This window comes from Eretmochelys imbricata, chromosome 4 (assembly GCF_965152235.1).
Source record: "Eretmochelys imbricata isolate rEreImb1 chromosome 4, rEreImb1.hap1, whole genome shotgun sequence".
Lineage (NCBI taxonomy): Eukaryota > Metazoa > Chordata > Testudines > Cheloniidae > Eretmochelys > Eretmochelys imbricata.
In genome coordinates this window covers 113,006,092-113,023,722 of record NC_135575.1, presented here as the reverse complement: position 1 = coordinate 113,023,722, position 17,631 = coordinate 113,006,092, and the positions used below count along the sequence as shown (strand labels likewise).

The 17,631-nt window shown below is 37.0% G+C and overlaps 1 protein-coding gene across 1 annotated transcript in view; it reads left to right on the top strand.

Moving 5' to 3' along the window:
* Positions 1 to 17,631, top strand: part of SLIT2 (slit guidance ligand 2) — a 419,527-nt gene that overhangs the window by 11,647 nt on the left and 390,249 nt on the right. Inside the window, exon 4 of the mRNA XM_077814620.1 lies at positions 9,505 to 9,576. Coding sequence (XP_077670746.1) covers positions 9,505 to 9,576 — 72 coding nt within the window. The remainder of the gene's footprint in view (positions 1 to 9,504; positions 9,577 to 17,631) is intronic.

Here is a 17,631-nt window from a genome sequence, read left to right as displayed (position 1 = left end):
GTGAGATTGCATTTTTCCCCTTAGTGCATTATACATAGGTGAGATGACACTTTAGTGCTGGCAACTCTTTTTTTGTAAAGTAAAAAGCAATACAGTTTCAGACCCCAGAACTGTGTATTTTGGAAACTTTACTTCTGGGGTCTTTCTCTCTTTCTCTCTCTATTTTAGAGTTTAAGTGGCTATATAAACACTCATTTGGCTAGCAGTCTGGTAAATGTCAGTGTTCAAAGAGGTAGTATTTCCATGCAACTGTTGTAGGTAGCACAAAAGTAATGAGCTCAGGTATGGAATATGTTGCTGAACAGGCTTGAAGGAAAAAAGTTATTCCTCCTTCATCAGGGATGTGGCAAATCCTTCTCCTAGCTAATCTTACATAGTTTAAGGGCAACACTTAGCACATTCCTTATCTTGGAGCAGGGAGGAGACCAGGAAGCCTGGGGTGCTAATCACTTAGCAAAGGAATGTAAATTCCATCTTACAAGAATTGTAGGAATTATACTATGACAAGTTTCAGAGTAGCAGCCCTGTTAGTCTGTATCCGCAAAAAGAAAAGGAGTACTTGTGGCACCTTAGACTAACAAATTTATTTGAGCATAAGCTTTTGTGACCCTTAGCTGACTTCATCGGATGCATCAAATAAATTTGTTAGTCTAAGGTGCCACAAGTACTCCTTTTCTTTTTGAGGAATTATACTGAGGCACCTGTATTTGTGGGTTTTTAAAATTACTACTAGAATTATCCTGTGTTAAGATTTTTGGAGTTGCTTTAGCAATACTTTCAGTCTCTACAGTATTCCTAATAATGGAATATTAAATAGTGGCCAAAGCATTTAAATACCTTCTAAAAAAACATTTTATTATAATAGGTTTTTAAATTCAGCTTAATATAATTTTTACTTCAGAATAATACAAAATGCTGTTACAGTAAAATCATCTCTTTGGAAATGTTATGAATTGTTAATGTAAATTTTCAATGTTACTGTTAGCTGTACATTTTATTCATCTCAGAGTCTCGTTTCTCATGGGACTCTTTTTATAGGTCTAGAAGTCAAATTGCAGTGAGAAGTTCTGTTTGCTCTTTGCAGACCTTTTTACAAATTCCAAGTCAGGAAGGCTGTTTATTTTTCCCACATCTGTTTTGTGCTCATCTTTTGTGGCAGTGTTTGCTGGATGCTCTCCTTTTTTTTAATTCCTCTGAAATGGGTAGTTTGCACTGTTGCAACATTTTAAAATCATCTCTGGCTCTTCAAAAACATATTGTTTAGTTTTGTTTAAAACTTGTACATTACTCCAAAATATTGCTTATTTAAGTGAGTTCTAGGCACAGAACTTAAAATTCCTGGAGAACTTTGCTGCAAAGAAGTATTAGTTGTACTTTGTATAGCTGACACTTAAATCTGTTCAATGTATACTGCTTTAATGTTTCTACTCAGAATATTTACTCGGCAAAAAATAAGGCTGCTTGCATGCTTTTCAGGACAACAATGTAGAAACATTACAGTGCAATTCCCTATTTAAGATTAAAAAATTTCCACTGTATCCTTCTCCATATTTTTATCTGCAATTCCTATTTAGATTTTCCCCCCCAAAACCAGTGCATGGGGACTTGTCTGAATGACACTTATTCAGGCCAGTGACTCATAACATTACATTCCCTCACACCATTGTGAAGAAACTTTTTCCTACAGGTAGATTTCTCCACCCCCCCTTACCCCCCTCCCCCCATTAGGGGGATTTCTTCTACCATCCTTTGCAACATCTGCTGCTAGCCACTGTTGAAGGGTTATCTGCAGCACTTGGGCAAGCATGCATGCAAAAGTAAAGGTGTGTGTGTTGTATGCAAAAGTATCCTGGGGACTCAGGCTTACAACTTTATTCTTCCGAGGACTTTAAGGTTGTCTCCAAATGCTGTCATCCTCTCCTCTCCTCTCTCTGAAAATCTGTCCTGATCTAGATAAACCCCATGTGCATCTCAGTCACCTGGCATGTATTGTATTTGTAGCTTGCTTTCCTCTGCTTCCCTGACTCACTTCTTCCCGCCCACCCCCCCCCCCCCCTGCATCCACCACCCATAATGCTGCTGTCCTTGCCTGATATTTGATCATAGTACACCATTTTTTTGAGTTGGGGCTCTAGCCTGAGCCTGAATGTCTACACCACAATTAAATAACCTCATAACCCAAGCCCAAGTCAACTGATGCAGGCCAGTCACAGGTGTTTAATTGCAGCATAGACATATCCTTAAGGTACATTTCCACTGCAAAATAAATAAAACCAGCAGCAGCTAGTCTTGGAGCCCAGGCCAACTGACTTGGTCTTGTGCTATGGAGCTAAAACTAGCTGTGTAGAAGTTCCCGATTGGGCTAAAGCCCAGGCTCTTGAGACCCACCCTCATCACCAGATTTCATAGCCCAGGCTCCAACCCAAGCTGGAACATCTGTGTTGCTATTTTTATCCTTGCAGCGCAGACAGTTGACCCAGACTGAGACTTTTTGGTGTGTGTAAGTAAAATGGAGCCATACCCATGGATAACCTTATACGAAGAAAGCATAGGCCCTGGTATTCAAAGTAGAATTGATTATGCGGGCCTGATTCTTCATTAACTTGCATCTGATTCTATTTGCACCTGTATAAAACACTTCTAATGGAAATTCTGCATTTAAACTGGTGGCAGCGTTACACAGACTTGGCACATGCTCTGCATCATTTTAAAAAAACAACAAAAAAAATATAGAAAGTGTAAGGTAGTGGAGAATTCGGCCCATGACGTTAAAGGGAAGCTGTACCACTCTTCCTCAGCCCAGCAGTCTGAAATGCAAATAATCATCCCTGAAAACTTTCCAGAATAGCATTTTTGACTACCTACTGTATTAGTAAGCAAGTGAGGTTTGTAACAGTGGCTGTGTGAAAGTCTAGGATATAACAGTAAACTTGTTTCCATCCTGTTTTAATATGGACTGAATAATCAGAATAAACATTTGACAAAACGGATGGATTTTTTGGTTTGCTAAACTAGTATTAAAGCAGGCTGGAACCTAGTTAGTAGTCATTTGCAACAGTGGCTAAAATGAATCCAACAAACGTCTTTCTTCAACGCCACTAGTAGGTGAGGTGTGCCAATTTTAACTTGAGGATTAGGTCCTGTGTTTTCAAGTCGTTACCCTTAATTGGAAGCAACTGCAGGATCATGCTTGTAACTTTCAAATGCTTTTAAATTTATTCGTGGTGAATAGTGTTGACCTTCAGATTTTAAGAACTGAATACTGGTCAAACTATTAGATGTAAGGAAAAAATTGTGAATAGATACATAACCCAGCTAATTGTGAGGATAACCACAGAGCAGATCCAAGGAAATCCTTCCAGGACTCTCTGCAATGAATAACCTCAGATATTTCCTGTGGGCCAGGTAAATGCCTATTTGGAAGCATGCAACCTGCTGACACATCAGTTGTTTGATTAGGAGCAATTTCAGCCATGGATCTCTTGACTTGGAAGTCCTTTCAGAGGGAGATTTGCACACCACATGCTTGTCAGGGATGCCGGTCAGTTTGTGGTGCAGTTGAATCATTAACAGTATAAGATGCTGCCATTTGGGGTCTTCGCAAAACAGAGTTGTTTGCCATGACGGGCAATAGCAAATGCTACAACTTTTTTTCAAGAGGAGGTTTGAATCCCAGGTAATTACCAGTTGCCTTCCTCCTGCGGTGGAATAGAGGCATGCTTGTACACCATTCTCCCAGTTCCCCTGATTCCCAGGATGCTTTCCAAGATCAAAAGAGAAGGCCGTGATCATTCTGGTGACTCCATTTTGGCCTCTGCCTGACGGATCAATCTTCAGCTGCTGATCTAACTCCTAGACCATCCAGATGTGATTTCAGTCTCTGGATAGCCACATACTTCATCCAGACCCAGCGGCGCCATACCTTAGTGTGGCTGTTCAATGAGCCTGACTGACAGACTGCTCCCTGCAGGTCCAGGAAATCCTGGTATGATGCAGGAAATGATCTACCAGAAAAACACAATGTGGACAACCCAAAAAGCCTTGGACCTACCTAGTCCAGGCCTCTACGAAAGATCCTCTAACTTTATCTAAAACAGGTTGGCCTTTCACTTTCTAATATCCACCTAATACCCCAGCTTGTCACTCACCTGTGCAGTTGTGCTCTGCCTTCTCTCACACCTGAGTTGTGAAGTCCCTTAGAGAACTACTACACCAGGCCTGCCAGAGAACCCACTCCTAGCTGAACCTCAATATAGGCCTCCTGAGACTAGTGGAATCTCCATTTGAGCCCCTGACTGCTTCTTACCCCATCTGTCTTCCTAGTTGCTATCATTTCAGTCAAAGTGACTGAGCTTCAGGCTCTGACTAAATCTCCCTATAGAGTATTCCATAGGGACAGGGTGATGCTAGGACATAACCTGAAATTCCACCCTAAGGTGGTCACAAAACTTAAAGCGGATAATTCAGCTGATCTGTCTTCTCAAAACCACATTTGGCACTGAGAAAAGAAATTACACACATTAGATGTACCCAGGATTCTGTTTTATTATATTGACAGGAATAAAACATTCAGACTGTTGCCCATATATTTTGAGCTATAGTTGGGTGTTCTAAAGGTCAATCTTTGAGATGAGAAATGCCATCAAAATGGATTACATGGTACGTCTCCTCTGTTACCAGTTTGCTGGTGTGAATCTCTCACCAAATATCCACCAGAGCACAAGCAGCTTCCTCCACTTGCTTCTGAAAAGTGCCAAATATTATAAATCTGTAAGGCAGCAGTGTTCAGTTAACCCACTGATGTATGTTAAACGTTGTCTTGAACTTAGCTGTGAAGTCAGATGCCAAATTTGGAAGAGCAGTCCTACAATCACTGTTCAACTGATGCACCTGATACTCCTCGTTTCCACTATCCTCAGGGGATACTGCAGTGGAATCCACACTTGACACATACTTGACAAAGAGAATGGTTAATTACCCTTCAGTAACTGTGGTTCTTCTGAGATGTCTTAATCAGTGTCCAACCCGTGTCCTATCTTCCATCCCCATTTTTCAGTCCTCCGCTACCATGAGCTTTGAATTGCAAACAAACTGAGGAAGGGTCGTGGCCACTCTTCCATTTATACCCTCGCACAGGAGCACAAGGAGGTACAGGATAAGTGTGCAGCTCTGATGGTCACTGCTATTAAGCAAACAAAACAAACCGATCTTACATGCATGAAGCACAGGCACACCTACAGTGGGATCCACACTAACAACATCTGGAAGAACCACACTTTAAATTTAAACTTTCAGAGTCAGATTCCCTTGGGTACTTGTGGCTGTTTTGTTTTGCTCTGCAGGAGCACAAACCAGTTGGAATGTACTAGCTAGTTAAGCAATATTTCTTGCTGTTTGTAGTGTCAGAGCAGCACAAAGTAGATGAAGTGTACATTCCAAATTCCCCTCTCCATCCTCTTTGCCATATTCCTGTGCTTTCCCCTGAGTCCTCAGTTTCACTTTATGCCTTTCCTTTTGAGTACCTCTGAGGGCCAGGTAGTCTACTCTAACAGACATATTTAGCATTAAGGGTAACTTTTTGCTGATCTTCATAATTGAAAGATTCTCTTTCAGTGGAGGCTAGCTCACAATTATCTCCTTTAGCAAAACTCTCAAAGAATTGCTCTCTGAAAATGTCCACCATAGCTTATTGATAAGGGCAACCTGTGGCCTCAATATAAAGATCAACACTGCTGCCTCCTGTTTCCAGTGGGAGTGAGGCCAAATGGCCATCAAGGAAGATATTAGCACCCTCACTGTCAGGAGGCAGAAAGGAGCACAGTAAGGAACTGAGGAGAAGAGGTGGTTACCATATTTGCTAAGAACAACTTCTTGTCAAAAACAGACCACAATAGGATGTGGCAGCCATTTTGAAAGTGGTTAATTATTTGCATTGCTTTTCAGGAACATTATTCTTCACCAGAGGCTGAAGAATAATGGATAAAAGAGGACTTTGTTTTTGAAAAAGGATATCTATTGCACTATATCTACTCAAGATCCACCTCTGTACTGGTTTGTATAGCTAGAGAATGCCTGGGTTAAGAATTCAGGACAAAGGATTGACAGAGTACTAAATTTCTTACAAGATCCTTTTTAAAAAAAATCTGTAAAGCTAATATAAATTCTCAATTTGCTGCTCAAATAGGAAATGCTGTAATTATTGGGAAGACACTATTCTTGTTTTAAGTGTGACATTCAACTCAATCTTAACTATGGATCCATGGCCAGTGTCTCTGTTATATATTGGTATACTTAACAAATTTATCACTCTTATCCTCCCTTTGCCTTATCTTTCTCAATAATTAGTGGCCACTCTTCTTAATGTCCAAAAAATTTGAATTGTCAGATCTGTGTAGCACCATTTATGTCATTTACTTTGTCTATAAAGTACCTCGCATATTTTTGAATGCTGTGTGAACTATAAACGCTATTAGCAAGGCTTAAATACTGAATGTTTGTAAAATGCTTGGAGATCCTTTTATAGAAAACACTGTAAAAGTATAAAGGGTTTTTGTGTTCATTACTTTTAAAATGTTTGTTGTAAATGTCAGCCTTGTATACTCAAGATCATCACTGGCATGTTGTCTTATTTGCAGTGTCGTAGCCATGTCAGTGGAGAGGCAAGGAAGAGAGGAGCTTTCTACAGACCTATTCTAGTCTGGTCTGAAGCAGAGCTCTGTGGCACTTGAAAGCTTGTCTCTCACCAACAGAAGATTGTCCAGTAAAAGATATTGCCTCACCCACCTTGTCTGTTTCATCAGACTGATAAACTTTTTTTACAGTAGAAGCCTTGTCATAATATTAATCAATATTATGGCACTGTAAAAACTGGATCTTATTTCTATACTAGTATTGCTATACCTACATTCTAAGTCAGAAATGGAGAAACTGATTCATTATATATATTATATAATGACCCCAAAATGTGTGACGTGCTTTAAAGAAATGCAAGACTAGAAAACTCTGCCCTGAATAGCTTACAGTCCTAGAAGCTTGATCCTACAAGCACTTGAACGCGTGTTGTTCTTACTAATGCAAGTTGTTCTGTTGATTTTTTTTTTTTGATCTATAAATACGGGTTTGCAGGATTAATTCTACAACTTTTAAAAAAAACTTCTCTGTTTTTATTTAACCACAGGCCAAACTTCTGTTTGTGCTTTTATTCCCCTGTTATTGCTGCTTGACTTAATACTGAACTGCCACTTTTTAAATAGTTTTATTTTTAACACTTGGCTGTTATGTTTTAATACATTCCTGTTTTCTTTCTATACTCTTCAGGAAGAGTTACGTTTTGTTAACCCTTTCCAATTACAGTATCCCTTCTGTTATGAACTTCATTTTAAAAAAATAAGAGGCACAACTAAAACCACATTTATTTAAAGTTGAAGTGTCAGCTATCCTTTTTTTATGCTTCTGTGCTTATTGTTTTTTGTGAAATTAAAAGCAGAAGTGCTGAAATACCATGTATGAACCTATTTTGGTAATTCAATACAAAACCTGACTCTGCTTTCCTTGTAAACATATATTGAAGTCAGTGGGAAATTTGGATCACATGAATTGTAGGATCAGAGCTCCTATTTCATAGATCAAGAGTTGTGATGGGTCAGAACTCTTTGCGTTTCTTTCCCCAAACTGAATTTCCACACTTCACTTATCGCTGTGCTAAATTCTGCCCTTCCCACTTTCTCAACGTCGTCCTTCCAAATTCTCCCCAATGTCTTCTGAATGATGCCACGTGAATGTGAAATGTTTTTTAGCCTGTAAAAGTTTGACTGACTTCTCTTGCTTGGTTGACTGGAAATAGCTTTGTTTGTAACTTCAGAATTAAGTATCTAGAACTGAACCAAAACTACTGCTTTGGCACTGTTTGTTTCAAAACCAGTTTTATTCAGCAAATTTGCACTTAGGCACTTTGGTCCTGGAAACACTTTTGCATATGCATAACTTTACTTGCATGAGTAGTTCCATTGAACTTGATGGAACTACTTGCTGAGTGCTACTTCAGCAAGTAGTTCCATCAAGTTCAATGGGACTACTCATGGGAGTAGTTGTCCACATGCATTCTTTACAGGATTGGAGCCTTAAACTGTGTTTGGAGCATACACAGTAAGTGAATTAAAGTATGCTGACAAATTTGAAAGGGTTCAGGAAGGAGCAACAAGAATGATTGTCTGGAAAAACCTGTATTACAGTGAGAACTGAAGGTGAATTTAGTTAATTCAAGAAGATTTAGATGTACCTTACAGCAGTCATAACTTCCTAAAGATTTAGAATCTTCTTTTGTGCAAGCACCACTCAACATCTTTTTCAGTCTACTGGTGTCTAGTGACTTACATAATCTTAATGCTAATACCATAAAACAGAGCCTCAGCTAACACCATGCAGGTGTGCAAGTGTAACCTGGGATGAATAAATTGTGAGTCTTTGTAAATTGCAATATAAGGACTAATGATGGGTTGCTTGCGAACAAATAGGCTTACCAGTTTGTGTGTCTGGCTTTGCCTATGGCTTTTTTCTTAAATTGTCTTGGACTTCATATATGAATTATTTGACTACCTGATTGAGGGCTGCTATTGCTCTGTAATAGCAAAAATTATCTTAATTGTGAATCTAAATATATATAGTATAGTAAATCTCTCTCTCTTTTATTTATTTTTATATATATAAAATGTCATGGTTAAGTTGTAGTTGGCAGTGGATTACCTCCGGCCGTACTACTCTGGGTTTTTAACTTGTCATTTTATAGACTAAGCTGGGTTGATGTTAGTAGCTGAGTGAGACCTCATATGAAGAGATCTCTTCCAGATTCCAGCTACTGTTTTTCCTCCTATATAGTACATGGTGGTTCTTCAGGTCCCTCCACCATGCCAAATGTTCCCATTTACTTTCATAGTCTTATAAGAAACACAATTATATTCAAAACTATTTAGTGCAAAGTGTAAGTTGATTTTATTACATGGACGTCAAGAAAGTAAGGTTTCCATGGCAGCCTTATCTCTGCTTCTTTGCACAGTCGCATTGTGCGGATCTTTAATTACATAACTTGTATGCAGTGATGCATACGTGTGCAATGTATATAATGTGCATTTGGATAATCTTGTTGGCCACAACATGTTTGTATCAACTGCTCCACACTACAGTGATGGCGGAAAAACAGTACCTTTTTGTACTGATTTTTGTTCATAGGGTATAGAGTCCCAACTTGGTGATTAAGCTAGACTCCTTAAATTGAAAATAGTCTTTCATAAAATGAAAGGCAAGGTACCATGGGCTGATTACATTTTCTGGTAAAAGTTGAGTAAAAGTTACTTCTGGACCATGTCTCCACTAGTGGACCAAGATTTGCATACCTCTTCTGTGCTTTGTTTTCAGTTTGTTATAGCATAGGCATGTTGGTACAAAACATTTGCATTTGATTGCTATTGCTTAGTTATAACCTAACTTTTTATTTTTTTCTCTCAAAAGGCGTCTAAACAGAAATAATCTTCAGTTGCTTTCTGAGTTGCTGTTTCTGGGGACTCCAAAACTATACAGGCTGTAAGTAGTCAAAATGCATTATTAATTTTGGAAACTTTGCAAGTCCTACATAATGTACTTTACTTTTATATTTTTTATCTATGAGTGGTGGGTGTGTATAGGTGGTATCTTATCTGTCCTTTTCTGAAGTGTGCTGCTTTTTTTACCTTGTCAAGAACAATGTAAGTTATTTCAATTTATTATTTTCTTTGATTACTCTCAGTTGTCAACTGCAGTGTGTGTTTTCATTTTCTATCTCCGATACACAAACTCTGATCTGTCTCTCTCTCTCTCTCTCTCTCACACCCCCCCTTCTAAAAATTTAAATGAGCTTTTGGTGGAAGAATAGGCTGGTTTTTTCCCTAATTTTTTCTTTTTTTGTCTTTCAACAAAGCACAAAAAAGCCAAAAGTAATGGCTTTAGAAGTGTTGGCCCAGTGATATTACACAAAGGCTGTTCATAATTTTTGTTTCTGAAATATTGTGCTGTATTTATATAAGGCATGTCTTGGACTGAAAACCAGTCCTTTTACTACAGTATATCTGTGTTGCCATCTTACATACCTGTTGCTACACTGGTAACCTACTGTTTTGACAGATTACTAAAATGAAAAGTACAAAATGTTAACCTTTTTAGTTACACTGCACTTTATAAAGCTGCTATTAGTGTTGCTTTTGATTCTATTGTATGGTTATTAATTTAAATTGGAATGTTTCAGCCAATGATGATCTGGAATCTAGTTTTTCTTTACAATGTGAATGTCAAGTAGACTTAAGTTATTTATCAAACACAAAGCAGTCTCTACTGATTTATTTTAATAAAATTTCAAGGTAACTTTAATTGCTTTAATCATAGTATGTAGGACAGAAGAGGACACAGCATGACACTTTAACAGCAAGCTCTGAAAACACAGCACATAATTTGAAGCTTGTTTCAAAGACACATTTTTGATATTTCATTGTAGGCTTCGCATGAGACTGTTCTGCTGGAATTGTTATAGGTTAAATGGACAAAATAGTTTGACAAACTAACATATTCAATTCCTCAGTAAGCAATCAGTAGTCAGGAGGATATATTTTCCTGATTATTCCCTTGTGTGGTTGGAAAATGAGGGAAGATAGGATAGCTATCTGATCAAATTCACTCCAGTTCACAATATTCTTGAAGCTGAAGTTGTTCAGGTAAATTTTCATAATGAAGGTTTCACTTTTGGAAGTTGACTTCTGTTCTGATTTCCTTAAATGATTCATTCGGCTTCCTTTCTAATATGAAATAAGAGTCTTAAAATGGCTAAATTGTACCACATGCATATTATCATATACTTGTCTACTATCTGCCTTTGCTTTTGATGTAAGTTTTTGAATCAAAAGCTTTTTCTGTAAATAAAACACTTGGATTACTAGACAGCAGTATGCTAAGGGGTTCTGCTCTGGCAAATTCCTTCCTTTATCTAACAAAATTAAGTACACACCTCTCAAATATTACAGTATGTGTGCAGTATATATTACAAGTTAGTAATTCAACCTTTTTAAAAAAAAATCCCGAGCAAACATGGAAACATTAAACCTGAAATTTTGTACTTCCATATCAGGAAGGGTAAGAGGTAAGGATGTTCTATTTTATTCCACTTTTAAGTTAGTGTTTGTTCAATCTTATTCCATTTAAAATAGCAATGAGATAATTTACAGATTAAAATGGATGTACATTTTAAGGTATACTCAAATTTGAATAAACTTGATAGAATAAGTTTAAAAAATATATATTGGATATAGGACACACATACACATAGTTAAATCTGGTGGAAAGTAAGAGATGGTTGGCTTAACAGTATTAAATTTCTTCTGCCCCAGGGTTATTGTTGATCAGACCATGAAAGTGAATGTCTGGTTATAACATATGCATGTTTTAAAAATACACTAACTGTACTGAAATATATAGTTTAGCTGTATGCTTAATTAAGTCAGAACAGCAAAAGTAGGCATTTGTTTGGGAATGATGTATGTTGGTGGTTCATGATCAGGAGGCTTTGGATTTTATATAGCTTGTTCACCATGCCAGGAATGAGTTGTGTATATTTTTTTTGTTTTGTTCTTGTTTAAACTTCGTGTGTGTATATGTAGGAACTCTTACATAAACTTGTACATACAGAGCTATAGTCTCTTTGAAAAAAGGAGAATCAAAGTTGTCTATGGACACTTATGTACCAAAAAGTGTTACATATTTAATTTTCCCAATTTTTTTTTAAAAAAAGCCTTAACATGCTAGTGTGTGTACTGTATGTTTCTCAGTATGCTGTTCAGCTTCTTGAATGATAATTACCATTTGGCCCTTGGCTGTAAATGAGATGCCAGGTGAAGAAGCACATATGCTTGTTGTGTAGCCTAAATGCCATATAAAAGAGCGAGGGTACACTGTATATGAATTATGATTAGACATGGTTGGTTGCCGCCAGCGGCCGGTTATGCTTTCCCTTTGCTGTCTGCTCCAATTTCTCTTTGGACGGGTTGAGAGAGCACTGCATGTTCAGGTCAAGATGTTTGCTCAGAAATATAGTACAGTTGCAGCTGTGTTTGTTGGAGTAGGAGACTAGTTTAAATAGCATTACCATTTATCCAGTCCATTAACAGAACTCTGTAAAATAATACCAACTCTGCATAAACTACAGGACAGTGTAATAAAATTACAAGCACTTGTTGACAGACGGGAAGTGTAAGTAAAGGAAAGTGATAGGTTGAGAATTTAAAAGAGACAGTACATAATTTTGTCTGCCTGAATATTCTCTATTTTGGAAATCTAGTTTGTATTTTTCAGATAGTTAATGCTGCAGGAAAATAATCTTACAAGAAAACTCCTAAAGCTAGGAAATATTTTACTTTACAGTATGGCTTAAACTATTTTAACCTATTTAGAATTGAACTGGAAAGATGGTTTGGCATAAAAACTCCATTTGGGCCGTACTAATGGTTTTTTAAAGATAATTATAAAAACTTGTGGGTATATTGAGAATAATTTTGTATAATTTCTTAGTTACTTGATTTTTCAAGAAGAGCTTAAATTCTTTTCTTGTAGAATAAGGATTTTGACAAAATAGTAGAGTATAGATACCATTAGTGTGGGCCCTGTTGGATAATATTTAAACTTTTTTGTATGAAGCCATTGTTCAAAAAGCATTTTTCTCGCAAGAACAGCCTGCATTGTTTAACAACCCATATGACTACTGACACTGACTTGTCTAGCGTCAGCAATAGTATCTTTAAAATAAAGAACTATTACGGACTAGTGGGTTTATCTGAGGCAAATAGTATTTGACTACTTAATTTGGCTTGTTAGATCACAGTTCATTGCATTGCCATTTGCTGCAGGATACCAAGAGCCATGTCCCAAGCTCTTTGAGAGTTTGGCTTTAAAAGATACCTTTTTAGGTGGTAGCATGAACGTGATACAGACTTCTGTGCACAAAACCTGTACATCTTGATTTCAACAATTTAGAAGTTGGGATGAGGGAGTGCCTCATGCTTGAGCTGACATTTCAGAAATATTTGTTCAGTCATTATAGCTCAATTTAAACAACCTTTGGAGGGGATAGTTTAAACTTAATCTAGGTACCAAGACTTTTGGTCCACTATACACCTTTCATTTTTACCACTAGCATAGTTGAAAAGAAGTATATGTGGAAGAAGACATTTCACATATTTAAAGGAAAAAGTCTTGGTGTAATCTGACTATAAGAAACACCTAGTTTAGTGATGTCCGCTTAGTGGTTTAAAATCCTTGTAGCTAAGCATAAAAGCAGAAAACTGCATGGGGAGCCCTTGCAAAAAATTCCTCCTCCTGAATTAATTTCTGCCAGCTATGATTAAAGTGTGTGGTACTAGATGTGTCAGACACCATAGTTCTCTGCTTCATTTTACTCTTGGCCTCCTTGGCCCCTGCCACAATAAATCCAACAATGTTATGCAGGAATTGCAGGTTACAGTTGCTACGGTTACCGTTGTCTGGTCAGATCGACATCATTACTCATCTAGCGAGCTGCCATGATAGCTACCGCTGATTTCCTTTGCTGGGAACACCGAAGATGTTTGACGCAAAGAGGATGAAAGTTCTTCAGATTGCTGTCATATCTCTTTGTAACTGCTCTGAGAGCACCTACTTTTAGCATCATTGAAGTTGGTACCTCTTTAGCTGTCACAAGTTAACATGCTTTGTTTTCTATTTTAAAAGTAGAACCAGTCAGAGGTGAGAATGAAAAAGATGGTGCTTTTAAGGGGCTTGAAGAAAAACTTCTAATTTTCAATGTTTTTTTAAGCTGTTCTGTTTCATTACCATTAGTATAATTGTATAGCGTACTTAAATGCACAGTTCTGCCTGTATTCCTTCTAAATATTCAAAGCAAGGATTTATTAATAATTTGGTAGATAAAAGGTTTTATCTATAATCATCTAATAATCCCTTTTGACAAAGCAAAGAGAATTCTGTCATGAAAACTCCTAGAGATGCCAAGCCTCCTTATACTAAAGCTTCTGACTACTTGTATTCCAAGTGGAAACAGGTGGTTTGGCGTTTAAAAATACAATGTACAAAAAGAATGCATTCCCAATTGTAGTAGGAAATATTATTGAATGGTTCTCTTCTTTGAAGTAGCTTGTTAGATGAGTTGCTACTGAACAAAAGCAGTAATTGGCAGGTTTCAGCTGTTACGTATATGCTGTAATACTGTTAGTAAGGATTATACCTTTCAGTACAAGTGTGGTGCACGTGCAACAATCCGTTTCAAAGAGGGGTATTGATATCCGAAAATGATACAATATTATAACCTTTACCTATATGAAATCCAAGTTTAGTTTTTGTTCTTCTAGTTGGCACAAGTGCTTTCTCAAGCATTAGTGAGATCACTTTAGTTTTTTATGGCTTGTTCCTATGCATTTAAGCAACTGAGAAATGCTAATAAATTCCTTCAAAATTTACTTCAATCTTCTGTTTTTGAAGGTAAATGGAAACAAATAAATCTTTATGCTTCCATAATGCTAATGTTGTGATTTTTAGCTTTTTAAACCTCAGATTTGGAAAGCTAGAATCTTGGGTTTTTTCTTCCTCTTCCCCTCCTCCATGTTTAAATCACTTCAAATATAAATACTTTTATTTATAAAAGTTAGATAAGAATTGGCACTAATAGTCCAATGATTTCAGTTTTTTAAATTATTATAAACCACAGGGAAGACTAATTTTCTTCACTAAATATTTATTTTGCAAAGCATTTGAAATAAACAACTAAAACTGATAAAACTGAAATTTTATACACATTTATGGTCATTTGTAGATAGGCAATCTTGTGATTTATTTTAAATGAATACTTTGTAAATTACAACATCTGCCTAGAGTAACAGTACAGTAAGAGGATTTTCTTCTTTTTCTGGCAGTGGAAGAACACATAACTCTGTGCTAAATCAAGTCACTGACCATAGTATATTAAGGTCTTGTAATTAGAATGCGACCTAAAAATGAGTTGGGCTGACTAAGCTTGTAGGCCCACTGCTAACTAAAACTCACAAAGGTTATTTTTGTTGTAATACTGACCCACAGCTACCAAAATGAGCTTACTAATATCCACCTTGATGGGTATTGGAAATAGGCATATTTCAAGCAATAAAGACTATTAATGTACATAGCCAGTTTGTAGGGAATTCCATAATTGAAGTGTGCATTCTCCAAAATAGAATTACCTTGCCATGCAGTAGCAACTTAAGGTCAACTGTGTCAGCTTTTGATGCTTCTATTTTAGCACTTGTTTGTGGGATGGAAGAATCAGAAGGCAGCCTTTTATAAAAGATTGCCAAGACCAGTGTTGTTCCTCCACTGCCCACCCTATACTTCAGACTAGAAATGGGAAATAAATTGTCTTGTATGTATATTTCTCTTCTTGCCCCAATGCTTAGTTCAGCATGGAACTCTGATTCTAGTTCTGTAGGGCTTTGACATTCAAGAATCAGTCACCCCTTAAAAAGCAGCAAACAAAGAGAGGACATTAGGGCCTGGTTGCAGGACTAAGTTCATGAGTAAGGGATTGCAGGACAGGACTCTTAAATTTCTAGGGATGTTGGAAGTACTACAAAAAGCTTGTTCAGTACATTCTTTCTTGAGTTTGCTCTAGTCTTTCAAAAGTGTGAAAGCAAGAAGCTTACCGGAGCACTTGGTACAAAACTGATATCTGTGTCCTAATGGGGAGAAAGTTATTCACACTGCTGTGTATTTTTTGCCCCTCTGTTTATGGCAGGGTTGTGGGGGAACTTGAGTATATTGTGGGTGTACTTTAAAGGTTCATTCCGACTCCAGTAATATTCCCAATTTTAAGTATAGGGGTTAAAACAGAAAATGGTAATAGCTCTAAAATCAGAATGAACTTCTAAGTGTGCTCAGTGTAGTCCAAGATATCTTTATTAAAAAATAAAGTACAGCTCATTTTCAGAACATGAGCAATGGTTTTGCTTTACTTGTATATTGCATCCCTTTCTCTGCCCTTTGAGTGAATGTTCTTGTGTTTGTACAGCACCTAGCATAACATGGTTACTTACAAGAAATGATAGGTGAAAAAATATGGAATTAAATATTACTTCACAGCTGAACGTAGACTTGTGAAGTTAAAATGTTGGTCAATGCTTTTGCACTTTTCATCTTGAAGCAAATATTTTCTTTCACTTGTGAAATATAGTTTGCCCAACTGCCATGTTGGGTTCTCAGAATTTTAGCTTGAGGTAATTGGGGAAGTGACTTAAGTTGCTTTTTAAATTTACCCCTTACATTCTCTAGTTATAAAAACGTAAGTTTACATTTTTATGCACGTAATACTTCCTTTTGTAGTGGGATGAAACAGCAAGGTGGGTAGACTGTTGGGGCTGTAAACTAACCTCTGGTAATGGACAAATCCATTAAATCCTTATTATCTGAATGAGTAGTCTACATTTTCAGCAGACAAGCGTCTATAGGGACACTTATAAATGTTGATTTTCATTATGGCAGACATTCCAATACAGTTTATAGTCACGCTTTACCTTAATTTGAAAACCACATTTAAAAAAAAAAGCAAGCAAACAAAACTATGGCTTAAGGCTATTCTGTAACCTTAATTTGAAAACCATGTTTAAAAATGGCAAGCAAACAAAAATATGGCTTAAGGCCACTCTCCTGGTTTCTACATAAATGCTTCTGATATTTGAAATTTCTTTTAGTATTTGATATTAACATTTAAATATGCCTATTGAAAAGATAAGTTACATTTAGATCTGCTTAGCAATTATTAGTCATAGCAAATTTTGTATTGCTTTATTTTAAATTGTACTAAATCAGTGGGGAGTTTTACTTAAAAACTGTCCTAATTATCTTAGTCTACTAGAAAGACTGTGTGGGCGTGGTGGAAGTTGTGTGATGGGAAGGTTGCTGTCACAGCAGAATCTGAATATTGGCAGATTAAAAAAGAAAAGTAGTTGAATACAATTTAGAGCAGTGCATTGCAGTTCTTTTTGGGCCATCTCAGCTATAGACAATCTAATGGCAGATTCAGTCACTGGGTTGTTTCTGCAGGGTTACCTTGAAAGATTTACTAAACTATGTTATAGGAAACCTTTCAGGCAGCAGTTAAGTAGGAAACTGAATCTCAGTGAAGGAAGTAATGAAAAGTAAAAAGGCATGTCAGAGGAAATACCATTATTATATGGTACAGACCCGTGGTGTGAAATGTTTTATGAAGAGAACATCTGTAACTCTCAGCTTGCACTAGGTGGACATCGAAGTGTAGCCATGCCATCTTGATTAAAGTGAGAATAAAAGAGGAATAAATCAGGCCAGGGGGAAAATGAAAAAATATTTGAGCTTCACCCCATGATGGTAGGTTTCTTCTGCTGGTAGAAGATTAAAGCTCAAAGTAACTAACTGAATAGCTGAGAAAAGTCCAAAGAAAGCTTGATTGCTTCCCCTCCAACAGTTCCAATTGATTGAAAAAGGCCTAATTTAAAGTTCTGTTTGTTCTGTGTCTTAAACCATCAGAATTTCTTTTAGAACGGGGGGAATGCTCTGGAAGAAAAA